Source organism: Pantherophis guttatus, chromosome 2 (assembly GCF_059756535.1).
Source record: "Pantherophis guttatus breed Tessera chromosome 2, ASM5975653v1, whole genome shotgun sequence".
In the NCBI taxonomy this organism is placed as follows: Eukaryota; Metazoa; Chordata; class Lepidosauria; order Squamata; family Colubridae; genus Pantherophis; species Pantherophis guttatus.
In genome coordinates, this window is record NC_142064.1 from 112,495,218 (window position 1) to 112,516,910 (window position 21,693).

The following is a 21,693-nucleotide window of genomic DNA, read 5'->3' on the forward strand; positions in this document are numbered from 1 at the left end:
TTTCTCCTTAGTTCTAGATTGCTTCTCTCCCTGATTAGTTTCCACCCATTGGTTCTTGTCCTGCCTTCTGATGCTTTGGAAAATAGTTTGCCCCCCTCATCTTTGTAGCAGCCTCTCAAATATTGGAATGCTGCTATCATGTCTCCCATAGCCCTTTCCTTCTTTTCACTAGACTATACATACCCAATTCCTGCAACAGTTCTTCATATGTTTTAGCCTCCAGCCCCCTAATCATCTTTGTTGCTCTTCTCTGTACTCTTTCCAGAATATCAACATCTGTTTTATATTGTGGTGACCAAAAATGGATGCAGTATTTCAAGTGTGGCTGCACTAAGGCTTTGTAAAGCAGTACTATTACTTCACCTGATCTCAATTTTATCCTTCTATTAAGTCCAGGGAAAAACCTTGGAAAATTGCCTCCTTAGTTTGTAAGACATTAAGCATAATGAATGGGGTAATATAAATCTCCAAATGTATAGATATTGTTTGTAGTGTGTTATTTCTCATAATGTTTTATTATCAAAGCTCCCACTGGTACTGAATCTTAGCAGCTTTGGGATAGTCAATATATTTTCTGGCTGCTTCCCTGTCTTTTGGCAACTGTAAACCTCATACATCTTCCTGTTCTAGCTGAAGTGCTGTGGATTCAACAATTATGCAGATTTCAACAGTTCCTACTTCTATCAAGCTCATGAGAAATATCCTTCTCTTTGCTGTCTATCCAGCAAGGAATGCCAGCAATTTGAAATAGACCATAATAAGCAGGTAACTTTGTTTCCTAAAGATCACAAAAGGCTGGTTGCTTTTCAGGTTTGTGACAAGGATTACTTTTAAGAAAACCAAAAGCAGCCCATCTAACTTTTGTTAGAGGAAGTGACACCCCACCCAGTCTGTAGGTAAAATCTAGTTAATTGAGGGGCCACCAACCTTTTCATCCCCAAACCATTCTAATCCCAATTCAAAGCCTATATGATATTGTTCAAAGCAGCTCTGATAATTTTCAATTCCTGCTAGGATTCAAGACACTACAAAAAGATGATGTTTTTGTAGGCAGGGAACTGGTTAATTTGGCCCAATAGCCAAGCACACAGAACTGCCATCTAGTCAGTGTTCAGCTGTTGGCCTGTTATTGACTGCATTGCTCTCTGCACTGTTGGCTTCACCCCAAAACATCCCTCCCCTCTCTTTAAAGATATCAAAGAAAAAGAAATAAATTACATCAGTCCCCTTCAAATGGCTAGAATCCATTTGCTTAATGCATTGTAAGCCGCCCTGAGTCTCCGGAGAAGGGCGGCATATAAATCAAATTTAAAAAAAAAAAAGGACCCTGTAAGTCAGTCAAACCAGAATACCACCATGGCAAAGAAACATTTGGGTGGATTGACAAATTGGAGCTCTTCACCATCAGAAAAGCAAGCTGTTTAAACTATGGCATTTTCTGCCTTATTAAAGCTGTTCCTGAATTTCAGGAAACATGTGAACCAAGGATTGCTTTAGTAAACCATCATCTAATCAGTGGGAGGAAATTATTGCAGTCCCTATTGGATCCACATCTCTGCTTAGAAGTCCCTTAAATAACAAATGAAAATAGTTGCTTTCCTTGGTCAGTGCATGAGGACTGAAATAATATATTAAATAGCTGATAGCAACATTTGTATCTGAAAGCAACATGATTTTGTATAAAAACTGGCATCATACATGTGTTACAATTGGTGGGAGTAGATGCAAAAATGTTGCCAAATGCTTCAGAACAGAATGGTTAAAATTCACCCTGATATCTACCCCACAGCCTGCTTTCTTTGCAGACATGCATTTCAAAGATTTATATGATTCAATATTGGCCAGTTGAAGAATCAGTTGCAGGTGGATAGTCATATAAAATGAATGAATGAATGAATGATGTATTTGCAGTAAAATTGGGAGGAGGAAAGTATCCTCCTATGTTGTGTGTACAGTTCTTTTTTCTAACCAAGGAAGGAAGGAAAAGAGGCAAGGAATTTTACTAATCTGTTTACTGTTTGGCAAGGTTAGCATATATTAAACAACCTTTTTTTAAAAAAAATGCAGAAACTTTCTAAAGTCAAGCAAGCTTTTTTATAGCCATTGTCTCAAAGCTTGATGCCTAATGACAAGAAGTAAAAATATTTTTATAGAATGATGCTAATACATATGCTTTTTAAATAAAAGTGTCTGAATTTTTCCACTATGCATCCTACTTTATTAGAGCCCCAAGAAATTCAATAAATTGGCAAAATAATCCAGGACCCTTGTATCAATACTGATACTGAAATCTCTTGATAGAAAAATGATAACAAATTCTCTCCACTACATCACATACCTTTGTCTTTCAGGGCTGCTTGTTTGAATTTGAGATGTTTCTAAAGCACAATGGGAAGATTGTCGGAGCAGTGGCTCTAGCAGTTGGGATGGTTGAGGTAGGCTTACATTGGCTCATTCTCCTGATCTCAAGATTCATGACATTATTTACATAGACCCCAGAATCTGCTTTCCAAAACTAATTTTTGATTAAAATAATTGCAAAAGCCCAGACAGTGTGGATAATGTTTGTTCACTGTTTTGTTTGGTAGAGACTTTAGATATACTGTATCATTCATCTGATTACCTCCTTTGATCAGGTCCAGTTTGGGCATTTTTAACAATCTTTATGAAGAATCTTTATTGTTCATGTCTTTATTGCCAAAATGTTTTACTGCAACAAAAAGACTCTGGTAACCATAATGCCAAAATCTAAATGTCACTGGCAGATTTAAAATTATACTCCATGTGGTTTGTTTATTATTTATTTATTTATTTATTTAATAAATTTATTCCCCCCTGCCATCTCAACCACAAGGTGACTCTGGGCATCTTATGCAACAATATGTATACAATAAGAGTAAAACACTATAAAAATAAGAATTATTAGGTATAAATAAAGCTAAAAGATAGGGGGAGGGAGGGAGGGAGGGAGCAGGTGAATCTGTTATTAATCGATTAACCACCTCTAGTGTGATGTTCCCACTTGGGGCCCCAGGCTAACTGGCAGAGCCAAGTTTTCGCAAGATGGGAGCTGACCTCATTTCTTGGGGTCAAGATGTTCCAAAGGGCAGGAGCAACAGGAGGTTTCCTGTCCATTACAGCACAATATCTCCACTTTTATTCTGGTCTTCAAAGATATACCAGTATGCTGATCTGGGTTAATTTGCAGAAGTTGCTCTCTTTACCTCATTTCTATAGTGGAATTGATAAATAGATTCAGAAAAACCATCTCTAAAAGCAAGTAAATCTTCCCACCTATTGTATATAAATTTCAGGCAAGATTCTTTCATTCACCTATATCATTTGTAGATGTTGCCTAGATGCTGTCAGACTATACTGTCATAGAAAATGAATCAAACTTTTACTGCATATCTTCCTCCAAAATGTTATCATAATCCTTCTGAAATCTAGAAAAAGAATAAGTGAGTAGCTTCTGCAGGCTTTGAGGACATTTTAAGTCCATTTTACATCAGAGGATGTGTCAGATTAGTAAAGTAGCATGCAAACTATGTCACTCTCATTTCACTTTTTCTTTTGTTTTGTAGCTGGCTGCTATGGTTGTCTCCTTGATCCTCTATTTTCATATTGGTACAAAGGTCTGAAGCAAAATGCCATCCCTTGGCCCGATCAAGCACCAACCAAGTCAGTCTCTGTGCCTGCAGAGAAGAGACAGGACAATTGTCCTTGTTCATAAATGAAAAAAAGCAGTATCTTTCAGTGGCTCTGTATAGCTATAGAGCTACCACATCTTGAACCTCTTTGATAATGTTATTGATCAATCATTAATTTCCCCTTACTACTATAAAAATTATCACATAGTCAGACATGCCAAGAAAATAAATAGGCTTCATCTACTACTATTTGTTCTATGTGGTGGGAAGCCCAGGAAATTTTTAGAAGGAACATTGACTTTGAAAAACAGAACATTAAATATGTTTGAGTGTTATCTGTAAGGATATGTGCACAGGCTTAGCAGACCTGATGAGAATGCACACAGGGAAATAGTACCATTCCTAAAGCAGATTAAGAATGCAGCTGTATAAAGTGTCTGTAATTTCCTGTTTGGAAACTTTGAATGAGGGCCAGGAAGAATTGGTTCCCAGAAGTGACACAGTTAATAGCCCAGTAGTGTTCCATGACAAAGCATGAGTTGTTTTAGTGCTGGCCTCATAGAATGGTTTGAAAATATACTGCATGAGATAGCAACTTAAATGTAGGATAGGCAAATTTGCTGATGCAGGCATTGTGTCATTAATAATAATCTAACTCTCAAAACACTTTTTATTATAATCTAACTGCTTTTGCCATAATTATTTCTCCAATGTTGATGCAACCTTTTACTACTCAGTGATTCTTTATTCTGAAAGACAAAATATACTGTAATTTCAAATTAAAGAAACATGTGCAATACTTTTTATGTCACTAGGTGATTAATCTTTAGGAGTTATTTTGATTTCATTACGTAGCTAAGATTTCACAGTTTGACTTAAGTAACAAAAATATTAGCTAACGCTATATTAGATGAATTAGTGGACAATTTTAATTAATGAAGCCATGAGCAAGGAGGTTTATTTTTTATTTTTTGATATGGCATGATAGGAAATGTAAAAAGGAAAATGAACTTTCCTTATTATTATGGTTTGTTGCAAGTCAGCCAAATATTTAGACTGGATTTGACATTTTTATCCATCTATCAAGTCTTTCCCAAGGACTGGAATAGGCTGAAATTGTTTGATGATGTTGAAGGTATTGTCAAAGGATGTAAGTTGTTCTCCGTAAAGCTGCCTTTTGCAATTTATTATTATTGTTATTACTTATTAGATTTCATATAGCTGCCCACTCCAGTGGACTCTGGGCAACTTATAGAATATAATTTATGATTAAAACAAATAAAAACATAAACAAACTGAAATAGAATAACAAGAAATAAAATCAACAAGTACAACCAAGCACAATTAAACAAGATTAAACAAAATATTGGTTAATTGTTAAGTTTTTCTAACATACCAATGAAATATGGGGGCCTGGTGGCTCAGCAGACTGATAGCATTGTGATTAACACCAGCTGTCTGCAATTACTGTAAGTTCGAATCTCACCAGGCTCAAGGTTGACTCAGTCTTCCATCCTTTCTAAGGTAGGTAAATTGAGGACCCAGTTTGTGGGGGCAATAAGCTGACTTTGTAAAAATATACAAAAGTATGAAGGCTATTGCTTAACGCATTGTAAGCCGCCCTGAGTCTCCAGAGAAGGGCGGCATATAAATCAATTTTTTAAAAAAATTTAATAATTGATAAAGACCAATGACTTGTGAAGTTATTAAGTATTGCGATCCACCACTAAAACTTTTGCAGCAGTTGCCGAACAAAATTAACCCCAGTTAAAGCTCAATGATTATGCCAGTAATGCTCACATACTGCTGAAGTGTAAAAGAATGGCAGTGCTATAGCAGAGAGATTAGTTGGACAAGACTTGCATTTGTGCACTTGCTGCAGAATTTTTTTCTTTATCCTCCTCCCATTTCCTACCAGAAAGCCTGAGAAGCATGTATATAGCCACATCTACATAAAATAAAAATGGAAAAGAAGTATGGTTCATACCTCATGCTAAGGCACCATATGCTTAACAGGACACTGTTATACAATAGCTGAGTTCACAATCATAGAACCATGATTAGAATCATAAAATCATAGGGCTGGAAGGGATTTTGGAGGTCTTCCAATCCAATATCTGCCCAAGGCAGGAATCCTTATACCATCCTGGACAAACAGATGCCAAATCTTTTCTTGGAAATCCTAGCAATGCTGTACCTACAACTCCTGGAGGCAAGCTGTTCCATTAGTTAATAGCTTTCACTGTCAGAAAGTTTCTCCTTAGGTCCAGATTGGATCTCTCTTTAATGAGCTTTAGCCCATTGCTTTTTGTCCTGCCCTCAGGAGCTTTGGAGAATAAATCAACCCCTTCATTTCTGGAAGTACTGGAAAACAACTATCACGTCATTAGAGTAGTCATAGTTACCTCCTCAATCGTTTATTGTATGCTTTAGCCTCCAGACCCCTTATTATTGGTTTTTTTAAAAAAATATTTTTATTGTTTTATATCATACATTTCCTTTCTATGTTGAGCAGTATGCTCTCTAGGCGTCCAAGGTGTTAACATACAAACGTACAAACATCATCATCATCATTATAATCATATATATCAGCAGGTGAAACTAAGCAGAATTACATCAGATACCTGTGCAATTAGCACAGCCCCCCCCCAAGGCTGTGTGCTCTCCCCACTTCTCTCTTTATACCAATGACTGCATCTCTAATGATCCATCTGTTAAACTATTGAAGTTCGCAGATGACACAACAGTGATTGGTCTCATTTGAGACAATTATGAATCCGCATACAGACGGGAGGTTGAACAACTAGCCTCGTGGTGTGACCGGAACAATCTGGAACTGAAGACACTCAAAAATGTAGAAATGGTGGTAGACTTTAGGAGAAACCCTTCCATACTTCCACCTCTCACAATACTAAACAATACAGAATCAACAGTAGAGACCTTCAAATTTCTAGGTTCTACCGTATCGCAAGATCTAAAATGGTCAACTAACATCAAAAACGTCATCAAAAAACCACAACAAAGAATGTTCTTTCTGTGCCAACTCAGAAAGCTCAAACTGCCCAAGGAGCTGCTGATACAGTTCTACAGAGGAATTACTGAGTCTGTCATCTGCACCTCTATAACTGTCTGGTTTGGCTCTGCAACTCAACAAGCCAGACACAGACTTCAGAGGATAATTAGAACTGCAGAAAAAACAACTGCTACCAACCTGCCTTCCATTGACGACCTGTATACTGCACGAGTCAAAAAGAGGGCTGTGAAAATATTTACAGATCCCTCAAATCCTGGACATTAACTGTTTCAACTCCTACCCTCAAAACGACACTATAGAGCACTGCACACCAGAACAACTAGACACAAGAACAGTTTTTTCCCGAATGCCATCACTCTGCTAAACAAATAATTCCCTCAACACTGTCAGACTATTTACTAAGTCTGGACTACTATTAATCTTCTCATCATTCCCACCACCTATCTCCTTCCACTTATGACTGTATGACTGTAATTTTGTTTATATTGATATTGTTTCCTGATTGCTTATTTGTACCCTATGACTATCATTATGAACCTTATGATTCTTGATGAACGTATCTTTTTTTTTATGTACACTGAGAGCATATGCACCAAGACAAATTCCTTGTGTGTCCAATCACACTTGGCCAATAAAAAAAAATTCTATTCTATTCTATTCTGTTCTATTCTGTTCTATTCTATTCTATTCTATTCTATTCTATTCTATTCTATTCTATTCTATTCTATTCTATATATAAACGGAGAGGGTTAACCTATCCATCTCTGCTCATTCCAGAATTTTTTTTTATTATAATATCATCTGCAGGGGTTTCTGGGTTTTTCCAGCATTGTGCATATGCTATCCTAGCAGCTGTTAGAATGTGTAAAACCAGATATGTGTTGCCCTTATTGTACTTTCCTGGAAGCATGCCCAACAAAAATGTCTCGGGTTTCAGATCTATGTGTTGTCTTATTATATTATATTTTCCAGCCATGTGTGCATTTTCTTCCAGTATTTTTTTGCTTTAATACATGTCCACTGCATATGGTAGTATGAGCTTGGTGATTGCATTTCCAACATTTAACCGATTTGTTTTTATACATGTTTGCTAATCTTGCAGGTGAGTAATGCCATCTGTAAAACATTTTATAGAGGTTTTCTTTGTATGCTGCAGACATTGTAAGTTTATAATTTCTATTCCATAATTTCTCCCACCTGTCCAAATCTATTGTGTAGTCAAAATTCTTCGCCCAAATTATCATTGTTTCTTTTATTTGTTCTTCTTCCAATTTGCAATTTAATATATATCCTCTTAATTAGCTTTTGATCTGTTCCCATTAAGATCTAGACCAGCTCATTTGGTTCATTATAAAACCCATATTCCTGTCTGTCCTTTTCATACCTGGATTGTATCTGCAACTGTGGCCATCATGATAGGTCAATCCCTAATCTTTTTAGTTCTTGATTTGTTTTTAGTTCTCCCCTTTCATTTAATATGTTCTTATATATAATTTCATCCATATTTATAACATTGGGATATATCCACACCTCCATTATCAATAACCATCCTGGCACTTTCAAATAGTGTTGTTTAATTTTAGTCCATGCTAGCAGTAATGCATTTCTAATGTGATGCCTCTGGAAGTAGCTATGTAGCTGATGGTATGAAAAATAGCCCTTCAGGGTAGAAAAGTAGGAATTCGGAAAAGTGGCGGGTTTAAAAATTAACAAGGAAAAGACCAAAATGATAACGAAAAATATGACAGTAAAACAAGTAGAAGAACTAGCGAATGAATCAGGACTACAGGCAGTAAAAAAGGTGAGTATTTAGGGATAAATCTGACAGGGAGAAGTACAACTATAAAAGACAATAACTATGGAACTTTAGTCCAACAAATAAAAGAGAACTTAGAAAAATGAGGGAAATTGAAATTATCACTTCTAGGGAGGATTGCAACGATAAAAACAAACATCCTTCCGAGACTCCTTTATTTATTTCAAACAATCCCGGTGAAATTGGATAATTTTTTTTTAAATAATTTAGATAGAATAACTACAAAATTCGTGTGGGAAGGGAAGAAACTAAGAATCAAATTAAGTATTTTGCAAGACGATAGAATTAGAGGTGGATTCGGATTACCAGCATGGGAAAAATATTACAAAGCAACAAGTCTAACATGGATTAAAGAGTGGGTGAATCTGGAAAATCAAAGATTATTAAAATTAGAAGGACATGATCTGATGAAGGGGTGGCACGCCTTCTTGTGGAACACTGGGAACAAAACATATAAGCATTTCAATAATCATATAATAAGAGATTCACTAATCAGAACATGGCGAGAAATTAAAAACAAACATTATATGAAAGTTCCTGGATGGTTATCCACAATGTTGCACCCCAACACAGTAGCAACACAAAAAATAATAAGGTAATACTTGTAATACTTATGAGATCACCTTCTGCTACCGATAGCCTCCCACCGGCCAGTATGCTCCCACAGAGAGGGATTCCTCAGGGTGCCGTCGGTCAAACAATGTCAACTGGCGACCCCCAGGGGGAAACCCTTCTCTGTGGGGGCACCAGCCCTCTGAAATGAATTGCCCCTGGAGATACGGAGATCCCTGACCTATGCACCTTTCGCCGTGCCCTCAAGACGTTATTGTTCCAAAAAGCTGGGCTGGCCTAAACGTTAATTTTGATGGGTTGCTTTTATTTTTTAATGATGTTGGGGCCAAATTATTTAATATGTTTTTAAATTGCTTTTAAATTTTATATATGTGTTTGTTTTATTTTTGGGCTGTGCACCATCCTGAGTCCTTCGGGAGAAGGGCGGTATAAAAATTAGATTAAATAAATAAAATAAATATTGGATTCTCAAGGAGTATTGAAAACACAGGAAGAACTCAGGGAGCAAGGAATATCAATTGACTGGTGGCCCTACTTACAAATAAAATTAAGATATAAAAAAGATCAAGAGGAAGGAGGAATAGACCCCAAACAGAATCGATTAGATAAATTATTAGAAACTAAGGAAGAAAAATTAATATCAAAAATTTATAAATATTTATTAGAATTCGATCTAGCAGAAGAACTGGTTAAATGATAGCATGGGCAAGAAACATTGGACATAGCATACTATTAGAAGAATGGGAAAGGGTATGGGAAACCAATTATATCATGACAAAATCAGTAGTTTATAGGGAGAATCAGTATAAAATGTGGTATAGATGGTATCTGGCCCCTTCAAGATTAGTGAAGATGTATCCAAATTTGAACCCAACCTGCTGGAAATGTAAGCAGGCACAGGGTTCTTTTTTCCACGTCTGGTGGCTTTGCCCAAAAATTAGGAAATACTGGGAAAAAATAAAAATTTGGTTAACAGAAATAACAGAAGAGGAAATAGAGTTTAAACCAGAATTTTTTTTATTAGGCAAGATTAATGAAAACATTAGGAGATAAATAAAATAGTTAATCTTACACATAATAACGGCAGCTAGATTGGCTCTAGCACACCCCCATTATCAATAACCATACTGGCACTTTCAAATAATGTTGTTGTTTAATTTTAGTCCATGCTAGCAGTAATGCATTTCTAATGTGATGCCTCTGGAAGTAGCTATGTAACTAATGGTATGAAAAGTAGCCTTTTCATACCATTAGAAGGCATGCCATCCCAATTGCAGATCATGACTCTCTAATGTCAATAGCCTTACATTCCTCAGATTCACCCACGAAAGTGCCAATGCTTGGTAGTATAACTCCTAATCCGGAAGACCAAAACCTCCTCTACTTTTAAGATCTTATAACAGTTTTAGTTTTATCCTCGGTTTTCTCCCTTGCCATACAAATTTTAATATCAACTTATTTAGGTCTTCAAAGTATTTCCCCTCCAATTTTATTGGAATCGTCTGAAACAGTATAATAATCTCTGCAAGATATTCATCTTAATTGTGGCTATTCTCCCCAATAGGGCAGTTGAAGGTTTTGCCAGTTTTCCAAATCCATTTTGTGGATTTGTGGAAAGCACAAATCCAATTTCTGCTTTCAATTTGTCATAATTATCTTCTTTGAGAGTTGCACATCTTGCCGTTAATTGGATCCCTAAATATTTGACTTTCTTTACAATTTGTATATTCATTATTTTTGTAAACTCCCTCTTTTGTTTATCTGAGACCCCTTATTATTGTAATTGCACTTCTCTTCACTCTTTCTAGAGTCTCAGCATCTTTTCTGAATTGTAGCGAGCAGAACTGGACACAGTATTTCAATATTGACAGACAGATCCAAAGACAGATCCAAGATTGATAGACCAGAGTGGCTAAACCAAAAACATAGTTAATAATTTTATTGAACTTTAAAATAAATATAGTAAAAACTAATACAAATTAAACTGAAGGAAATTAGAAAAGATTCAAAAAGTGCAGAAAATAGAAAGAGGAAAAGGTAAGAAAGACAATAATAATAAAAAGAGTCCTTTAACCTTTATCACACTAAGTATAAGCTAATATGCTAACTTTTCACCCTCTTTTAAATTTACAAATAAAAAAAAACACCTCATAGTGTAATTTTTATCCATACACAATCTAGAAATCACTATTTTTTCAGTTCTAGTTCAGCAAAAAGTCAATTAGGAATTATCAGAACAAAATCTTAATCTTTAAACCATTCCTATGGTATCACAAGGTTTGATCTTTTATCACTCTGGCATTTATAGTTTATACTTTATTGTCATTGCACATGGTACAATGAAATTAAATGTCGTCTTCAGTGTACATTATAGCTATAAAAATAAAAACACAAACATACATCCTTTACATTCTATATACTGTAATTGAAATTTAAAACCCAATATTGTACTATACCGTAGAATTCAATATGGTTATTGCCCTGGGATAGAAGCTGTTTTTCAGCCTATTTGTCCTTGTTTTTATTGACCTGTACCATCTGCTAGATGGTAAAAGTTCAAAAAAAGGAGTCTTTGAAAGCTTTCCCTAATCTACTTTCTAAATCCCATAAGGAGACATCATCCAGGATTTCTTTGTCACACCTATTCCATGTCACAATATGGAGCAAACAGCTCCTTTAAAAAATGACTCCATATTTGAACATAAAGAAGAAAACCGATACACACAAATTGAACACAATAGGGAACAAACAGCTTCCATGAAAAATGATCCTATACAGTAGAACTTCTGGTCACGACCATAATTCGTTCCATAACTTTGATCGCAACCCGATTTGGTTGTGACCCAAACCCAATTTTGGAAATTTGGCAGTTACAAAAAAAAAAAAATGGTGCAGAAGGGGAAATATGCTGTGAAAAAAAAATTGTGAATGACTGGGCGTATAAGACGACCCCCGAATTTTCCTGTTAAAATATAGGGTTTGGGCTATACTCGCCGTATAAGACTACCCCTCTTCCAACGCACACCAAATAAAAATTAAAAAACATCAACTGGCTCACCCACAATGTAAAAGCAGCTGTGCTAGACCCAAAATGGCCCCTGCAACAAGCAGGAACCTCACACAGCCACAAAAAGCCCAAAAACCCAACTTTCACACTTTACACACACAAAATTCCACATACAACTTTGTGAGATTTTGTGTGTTTGTGTAGTTAGAGTGAAACACTACAGAAACACACTAAATCTCAGAAAGCTGCACAAATATTATTTTATTTTATTTTATTTTAATTTTTATATGAAAGCTAAATTTAAAACTTCCTAAACTTTAAATGGCTAGGTCTAAAAAAGAACAACTAAAAAAAACCCCAATTAACTATTTTTTTTAAAGCTCCCAAAGGGGAAAAAAACTTACCCAATAGAACAGGGGTCTCCAACCTTGGCAACTTTAAGACTTGTAGACTTCAACTCCCAGAATTCCTCAGCCAGCTTTGTTTTGCTGGCTGAGGAATTCTGGGAGTTGAAGTCCACAACTCCCTGCCTGCTTGATTGCAGGCAGGGAGTTGCTTGCTGATGGAATTGATTCAGGCAAGCGAAGCAAGGCAAGCGAAGCAAGGCAAGCAGCTAAGGTAAGCAAGCTGGAGGGGGAAAACTTTTTCCCTTCTCCATGGCTCTGGCAATCCCAGCTGAGTTGCCTGATTAGCAGATCGTCAGAGCTTGGATCGTCAGAGCCATGTGAAAGGAGAAAGTTTTTTCCTTCTCCATGGCTCTGGCGATCCCAGCTGAGTTGCCTGATTAGCAGATCATCAGAGCTTGGATCGCCAGAGCCATGTAAGGCTCGTCAGAGCCTTTTGGGCTGGTCTGCCTGGTTACAGGAGAATGACACCCGGCGTATAAGACGACCCCTGACTTTTGAGAAGATTTTCATGTGTTAAAAAGTCGTCTTATACGCCGGAAAATACGGTACCCTAGACCTCCCTAAGACAAAAAAGGTGAATATTTGTGATAAGAGATTCAATTCTTGGGGAACAGAAACTATAGTCAACAGACCGGGCAGTCAATCAAGGGAGGTATATTGTCTCCCTGGAGCAAAAATCAAAGATGTAACTGAGTACCTTACTAAAATAATCAGCCCTACAGATTACTACCCTTTTCTTCTCCTACATATGGAGACCAATGAAATAACAATAAATCTGAAAACAATAAGAAGAGATTACAAATAGCTAGGGAAGAAAATGAAAGAATTAGGAGTACAAGTGGTGAAGAATTGGCAGTACAAATGATGTTTTCATCTATACTTCCAACAAAAGGCCAACATCCAATGAGGGAGCAAAGGATTTTAGAAACGAATCACTGGCTTAAAAACTGGTGTCATCAACAGAACTTCAGTTTCCTAGACCATGGTCTGCATTACCTACATAATGGTAATGCAGCAAAGGATCCTACTGGCAAAGGATGGACTGCACCTCATGAGAACTGGAAAGAATACATTTGGAAAATGACTGGCTCATCTTATCAGAAAGGCTTTAAATTAAAATTGATGGGGGAGGGGGGCAATCTTCATGACCTTTAGAACCTAATTCCAAGCAAAAACCACTAGATAGCCATTCATATAAGGTGATAGCAAATGTTGCTGTGAGGGTTACAAGTTGCAGCTTTCCCTTGTGAAATTTATACTTAATAGGTATCTCAATCATTCAGGTCATAGTGAGCCCTAAGGTGCTTTTTCAAGAAGCAACTGGATTATTTTCCTTAACATCTTCCTGTGTGAATTTGATGTATCTGTCCACAAAGTTGATATGTTTGGTGAACGCTTCCAATTCCTGTGTTTTGATCTTGACCCAAGTATCATGCAGATACCTATACCACCCAATGGAATTCCACCCACTCACTGGTATAGGAATTCCATCCACTCACAGGTATAGGTATGTGGACAATACTCATGTCAAAATAAAAAAAAATACAGGAATTGGAAGGGTTCACCAAACATATCAACTTTGTGGACAGATACATCAAATTCACACAGGAAGATGTTAAGGAACATAGTCTAGCCTTCCTGGACTGTGCAGTACACATTAAGGAAGATGGAATCCTTAATACTGAAGCTTACAGAAAACCCCAGCACACAGATAAATATTTACATTTTGATTCCCACCACCCACTAAAGCACAAAATGGGAGTCATCAGAACCCTACATCAGAACTGGGAGTCATCAGAACCAGGGGTGAAATCCAGCAGGTTCTGACAGGTTCTGGAGAACTGGTAGTGGAAATTTTGAGCAGTTCGGAGAACCAGCAAATAACACCTCTGGCTGGCCCCACAGTGGGGTGGGAATGGAGATTTTGCAGTATCCTTCCCCTGGAGTGGGGTGGGGATGGAGATTTTGCAGTATCCTTCCCCTGCCACGCCCACCAAGACACACTCACCAAGCCACACCACGCCCACCAAGACACACCCACAGAACCGGTAGTAAAAAAAATTGGATTTCACCACTGATCAGAACCCTACACCACTGAGCTGAAGGCCTGCCTACCAGCAAAGATGGGAAAGAAAAAGAATTAAAACACATCAAGGAAGCCCTCAGAACATGTGGCTATCCCAAGTGGGTCTTCATCAAATCTCAAAAAAGACCCTCCAGGAGCTCTTCCATAACAGACAATGGAGAGAACAATAAATGAAGCACTGTTGTCATTCCGTATATTGCAGGCATATCAGAAAAGCTCAGGAAGATCTTCAGCCAACACAACATACATGCACGCTACAAACCCAAGAATACACTAAGGCAGAAGCTTGTCCATCCCAAAGATAAAACACCCACACATAAACTGAGCAACATGGTATATGCAATACAATGCAGTGAACCATGTGCAGATCTGTACATTGGGGAAACAAAGCAACCATTTCATAAATGCATGGCACAACATAGGAGAACAAACCCATCAAGACTAGATTCAGCAGTGCATTTAAAAGACAAAGGCCACTCTTTTGAAGATAGCAAAGTCCACATTTTGGACAGAGAGGGCCTCTGGTTTGAAAGAGGCCATCTATGTCAACATTGGACAGCCCTCTCTCAACAGAAGGGGAGGGATATGACATCATCTATCTCCAATCTACAACACAGTCCTTTCAACAGTTTGAAGAAGGCTCCACATCCATTTGCACTACTCAGAAGACCCTGATGACACAGATAAACCTCTAGGTGGCCTCAACGACTTTCTAAAAGAATGCAAATATCTGCAAGACGTATAAATACTTTCATTCCCCACCATCCAGTCAGAGCTGAAAAAGCTTCTTGGATGGGAAGTGAAACATCTTCAAAGAAAAGTCTTGTTGCCTCTTGAAAAAGCACCTTTGGGACAATCTGCCCTGTTTTAATAACAATAGCCTGTTGCTTAGTAAACTGAAACTGATAAAAGAGCTTTGGCCATCTGTAAATTGGGAATTGAGTGGCTCTGGAGATAGAAAGCCTTCATATAACAGCTAGAGAAGTACAACATCCTTGTCAGGGTTCCAAGTAATAATCCCAGAACAAACAAAACTTCAAGGCTAGTAGATTCCTCAAAGAATAGTTTTATTAGATATACCATATTGGCACAGTTCTGGTGAAAACCAACTCTGAAAGTTCCCGCACTTTTATTTTATTTATTTATTTTATTTTATCATATTTGTATACCGCCCTACTCCCGAAGGACTCAGGGCGGTGAACAGCCAAGATAAAATACAAAGACATACAAAAGTTAAAAAAACTATTAAAAACAGATTAAATAATTTAGGCTCAAAAAACAAATTTAAGACATCCAATTTATCTAATTAATTCACCTAATTAAAAGTAAAAGTTTTCTCCTTCCCCAAACTATCAGTCACATGATCCAATCAGGGTGCCCTCCAGTTGCCTGGTAACTTTACTCCTCCTCTCTCTGACCAGGTGTGATAATGTCCTTGGTTTCCAGGAGAAAGTATTTTGTTTGGGCTACAAAACAACATCTATCTCTATTCCCCCCTCCCTATCCCTCAGCTCCAGTGTGGCAACACTGAAGCTTCAAAATGGCTCTGGTCAGGTCAGCTTCAAAGTTGACAATTCTATTATTGCCTGAAGAATCAGATGAACCTTCCTAGATAATTTTGCTTAGCCTTTCACCAACCACTCACTTCCTAGGAATGGTTTTGTTCACAGATCTAGGGGTCTAGGTCAATTGATTGTGGTGACATTGCCACTCCCACTTCACCCTAGGCAGTGGTGAAATCCAAATCTTTTTACTACCGGTTCTGTGGGCATGGCTTGGTGGGTGTGGCGTGGCTTGGTGGGCGTGGCAGGGGAAGGATACTGCAAAATCTCCATTCCCACCCCACTCCAGGGGAAAGATACTGCAAAATTCCCATTCCGTCCCCACTCCTGGGGGAAGGATATTGCAAAATCTCCATTTCCACCCTACTCTGGGGCCAGCCAGAGGTGGTATTTGCCAGTTCTCTGAACTACTCAAAATTTCCGCTACCGGTTCTCCAGAACCTGTCAGAATCTGCTGGATTTCACCCGTGACCCCGGGCCTCTCATTGCAACCAACCTATTGCAAGTGTTCATTCTCAGCTGGCCCTCCACCAACACTCCTGCCCTGCCACTGGTCCCCTGTCCTCCCCGCCCCCCACTGCATGGCCACAGGTGATTCACCCAGAGACACTTATCCTTGGCTGATTTGTGGCATGGGACAACTATCCACCAACCAATTTGCATGCTCAGGGAGGGGCTTCTACCTTCCCATTGGGCAGCCTTGGGTGCCTGGGAAGAGGGTGACAGAGTGGCAGCTCTGCATGCAAAGCCCCCAACTGGCCTGCATGTTTCGGGGCTCATGCAAAGTGCTCCAGAGTGGGCAGGGGGAGCAATTTGCATGGCAGAGAAATGCTCATGGACCGTGAAAATGTAACCCAAATAAAATTCAATAATATTTAGTTGTAAAAGAACACTTGGGCAGCAAAGCCACAGAAGCTGGTGGAGCACCGGGTGGGGGGGGGGGGACAGGTGGTTGACGCCGGGGCCATGACAAATGAGAAAAATCTTCCTTACAGGGTGCTGAAGTTTGTTTACTCTGCCTATGACTCTCACACAGAACTATACAAGAACTATACAACTACATACAAGAACTATACAACTATAGAACATTGACTATGCTAAAGCCTTTAATTGTGTGGATCACAACAAGTTGTGTCAAGTTCTCAAAGAGATGGGATACCAGACCATCTTAATTGTCTCTTGAGAAACCTGTATGCAGGTCAAGAAACAACAATGAGAACTGGACACGGAACCACTGATTGGTTCAAAATTGGGAAAGAAGTCCAGCAAGGCTGCATACTGTCGTCCTGACTATTTATTTATTTATTTGGCTTGAAACTCAACATTAAGAAAACTAAGATCATGGCATCTGGCCCTCTCAATTCCTGGCAAATAGATGGGGAAGAAATGGAGATAGTGACAGATTTTATTTTCTTGGGTTCCAAGATCACCACAGATGGGGACTGCAGCCAAGAAATTAAAAGACGCTCGCTCCTGGGGAGGAAAGTTAAGCAAATCTAGTTAAGTTAAGGCAAATTTAGCATACTAAAAAGCAGAGTCATTACCCTGCCAACAAAAGTGTGCATAGTCAAGGCTATGATTTTCCCAGTTGCAATGTATGGCTGTGAAAGTTGGACCATAAGAAAGGCTGAGCACCAAAGAATTGAGGCCTTTGAACTATGGTGCTGGAGAAGACTCCTGTGAGTCCCTTGGACTTCAAGGCGAACAAACAAGTCAGACCTAGAGGAGATCAGCCCTGACTGTTCCTTAGAAGGCCAGATCCTGAAGATGAAACTGAAATACTTTCAGTTAATGAGAAGGAAGGACTCACTGGAGAAGAGCCTAATGCTGGGAAAGAAGAATGGAATGACAGAGAATGAGGTGGCTGGATGGAGTCACTGAAGCAGTAGGTGTGAGTTTAAATGGACTCCAGAGGATGGTAGAGGACAGAAAGGCCTAGAGGAACCTTGTCCATGGGGTTGTGACGGGTCGGACACAACTTTGCAACTAACAACAACAAAATGACTCTCTCTCCCCCCCTCTCTCTCCCCCTCCCTCTCCCTGAGAGAGCTGGTGTGGAAGGGGGGAGACCAAGAAAAGAGGTAGGTAGGTAGGTAGGTAGGTAGGTAGGAAGGAAGGAAGGAAGGAAGGAAGGAAGGAAGGAAGGAAGGGCTGGTGTAGTCCATGAGCATTGCCCCACTATGCAAATTGCTCCCCCACCCCATTAGAGTACTTTGCATGAGCCCTGAAACACATGGATTGGTCAGGGGCTCTATGCACAGAGTCATTGCTCTGTACCCAACCTCCCAGGTACCTGAAACTGCTGCCGTTCAATGGGAAGGCAGAGGCCCACCTGTCAGTGTGCAGATTGGCTGGTGGACAGTTGTCCATGCCAAGAATTGGCCAAGGATAAGTGTCCTGGTTAAATCACCTGTAGCCACACAGTGGGAGGGGGAGAGGACGGGGATCAGTGGCACTGGCAGTTGCCACCTTATGCTTGTTTGTGCTTTGCTATGTAGTGACAGACTGCCAAGAACTGGAGGGGGAGGGGAATAAAGGGGGGAATGCTTCAGGAAATGAAAGTAAATGTTGTATCTCTTCAAGACACTGCCTCAAGGTCTCCCAGCTGGAAGGAGGGGGCCGCATACCAAACTACGCTTGGATTGACCATTAGGAAAACATCTTGCCTGAACTGGATTGGTTACATGAAGGAAGCAATAAGAAACAGTTAAGGGAGGGAAAAGTAGAATTTAGGGATTTGAGCAAGTGATTTTCAGTTCTGGCTTTGCACTACTGCAATACAGTTAATCTCTAATAAAGTATACCTTTCTCAACTATTGGAGCCAAAGATTATTCTACTTAGAGGTTTAAATTGTGGCAGGTCCGACAGTAAACCAGAACTGCATTCTTTAATCCACCCAGAGGATTAATCTACCATTGGAATTTTGCAATCTTTAGATCACGGCTAGCTCTGGTGAAGACCAAGAAGAGCTGGAAGGCGGGGAAGAATTTGTGACAGGACTGGAAGGCAACTCCCTGACTGGGGAGATGATCTGGGGTTCCTCCAACTGGAAGAGAACCCAGCAAACCACAGCTGAACCTGGCACCCGCATTAAGACAGCCTCCTGGAAGCTGGCACCACTGCCCTGATCCCCTGAGAGATGGAGTGAGTCTCCCATGGTGAGGGATTGACCTCAATGGTCATTTGGCATTGGAAAATTGGAAGAACCATCAGCAGGGTGACCACCACCAGAGGATCCGGGCCCAAACCAGGAGGGCAGCATGACCTGTGGCAAGCCTGGAGAAGGCTCCCAATGTGACAATCAACCAGAGGGTCAAACTCATTAAAGAAATGCTTGAGGAACTCTTGGCCCAGCCCCTTCATGGAGCAGCCTGGACTGGCACTAGCAGCCCAGCCTGCCACCCCAGCACCCTGATGCCTGCAGGCTCTGTGAGGCCAGACAATTGTCAGATCCCACAGCTGAAAATGAAATTCAGCAGAGGATCTGGGAATGCAACTTCATAAACTAGTGGTTTAAGTTGTGGCAAATCCAACAGGTGGGGCAGGAGTGCTAGTGGAGGGCCAACTGAGAATAAACACCTGCGATAGGTTGGCTGCAATGGGGGGCATGTGGTGAAGTGGGTACAGCAATGTTGCTCTGATCGATTGTCCCATTCTGCAAATGTAGTTCCTGTTCTCAATTGCAATAGTCCCCTGGTTGCAGCTGTGTAATAGTCCAGCTTTCTATCCCGAAACTTTCAGAGCAACTTTCTCAGGTTTTTTAAAATATTCAAAACTGTTTCTCATTGAAATTTGAACATCTTGCAGCTTGCGTGATTTCAAAAAATGGATCAAAGGTATTTCTAGTTTGAATAAATAGTACACCTGAAGCCAAGAATTGGAGGTTGGGAAGCCAAAAAAATTAATATTTGAATAACTCATTTTTGTTCAGTAATTTGTATTTGGAATGCAACTTACTTGTATGCCTATAAAGAAATGTTAATAGTATAATTTCACAAGAAAATCTCCAAGTCTGTAAATACTAAAAGCTGCCTTCAGAGTAAACTTTTAAGAACCCTTATCACATTTCCATCCTTTAAGAACCTTAAAATACAAAATAACTGGCCACATTTCCAGGATGAAACACTGCTTGCCCTTTAGTCTATCTCTATAAAGACATGGTTCCCTCCTTCCTTTTTAATCAAGTAAAAAGGAATAATAACAATCAAGTAAAATTTAATCAAGTAAAAATAGCAATCACTTTTTATAATAGTAGACTTCCTATTTTTTTATAATAGTAGACTTCCTATTTTCTTTAACTGTGGGTTCCTTTATGTTAGCTCTGTTTTTTAGCAAAGAGGTGATGAATAAAAGCAAAGATAGCTGGCATTGCTTAGGGTTGTCATATTGCGGATTTCAGTCCATGAACACAATATACAACTATTTTCTCAGTACAGGTAAAGGGTTGGGAAGCAAGAGCTAAATGCCAGCTGTAGTACCTCTAAGGCTCATGATCAAATGCAATAATATGAAAAAATGAAATTGGAGAATCTTGCAAATTGTATATTTTAAGAGGAGAATAAGAGCTCTTTGACAAAGTATTATCTGTAATAAGGGTATTCCCCCCAGGAAAAATAATTAAGGGGGTGTAAAAATCCCTTCTCATTGATTATACTATTTCTGTACTCTGTCTCACTGGAATATTGTGCATTACAAGTTGTGCAGCATGCCATCAGAGTTGCGTCCTCTCTCTTGTTTCAGAAGATTGTGATGATAATTAAGAGAAAGTCCAAGGCATAAGAACTCTCCTTATGCTCACTTCAGAACAGAAATCAGATGATCTGGAAGAAAAGAATTCAGCCCTGAGACTTTACCTTCTTGGAAGACTTAGCTTGGGTCCTGCATTATTATGTGATCAGCAATGCATCTGTCATCAGAGCAATACAGCATGCTAGTGGTAAAGAACACAACAGAACTCCCAAGGAAATAAACAACACATACAAACCTTTATGGAAATGTTGACAATAAACCAGATCTCAGCATGGTGAAAACTTTCAAAGAATGTTTCATGAAGAGAGTTTTGAGTATTGTTGTATATCTTTGACAAACTGATGAATAGAATAATGCACTAAGAAATGCCAAGCAAAACCTTCATTTGAATTTAGTTAATAATAGAACTTGTCTTTGTATAGAAGGTTCCTGGTAAATCTTTGGATATTTCCATTCTTCCTTACTAGAAAACTTAAGAGTATTTATTTATACTTCTTATAATAATGCAGGACATTCTGTCAGAGTTTCTTGCATAAATCAAATTCAGAAGCACACACAGATAACTGATTCAACAGGATTCATTAACTTCTCTTTATATACATAATAACAGATGAAGTAAATTTACAATACCAATAGCAAAGTTCTTTCACCGGTAACAAGTAGAGAGATCAGTTTCCAGTTTCAGTTCAGCAGACAGACAAGCCCAGGCTTGTTTCATTTCAGAGTTGAGCACAGAGATAACCACCCCCAGCCTCTTTCCTTAAGTTTCTGTTTCCAAAACAAGCCCCATTGGCTGACTTGTTACCAT

General features: G+C 38.9%; 1 protein-coding gene across 5 annotated transcripts in view; it reads left to right on the forward strand.

Moving 5' to 3' along the window:
• The window catches only part of TSPAN16 (tetraspanin 16), a 43,620-nt gene extending 22,651 nt beyond the window's left edge, over positions 1 to 20,969 (forward strand). For 4 of the 5 annotated variants that reach the window (XM_034437776.3, XM_034437778.3, XM_034437775.3 and 1 more), the window contains exons 6-8: positions 631 to 765; positions 2,352 to 2,435; positions 3,585 to 4,449. In XM_034437776.3, the coding sequence (XP_034293667.1) occupies positions 631 to 765; positions 2,352 to 2,435; positions 3,585 to 3,641 (276 nt within the window). In that variant the 3' untranslated portion in view covers positions 3,642 to 4,449. Of the gene's footprint in view, positions 1 to 630; positions 766 to 2,351; positions 2,436 to 3,584; positions 4,450 to 20,876 lie in introns of those variants that run through there. The other variant, XM_034437779.3, reaches the window with a different exon arrangement.
• Positions 20,970 to 21,693: the final 724 nt, after the last annotated feature.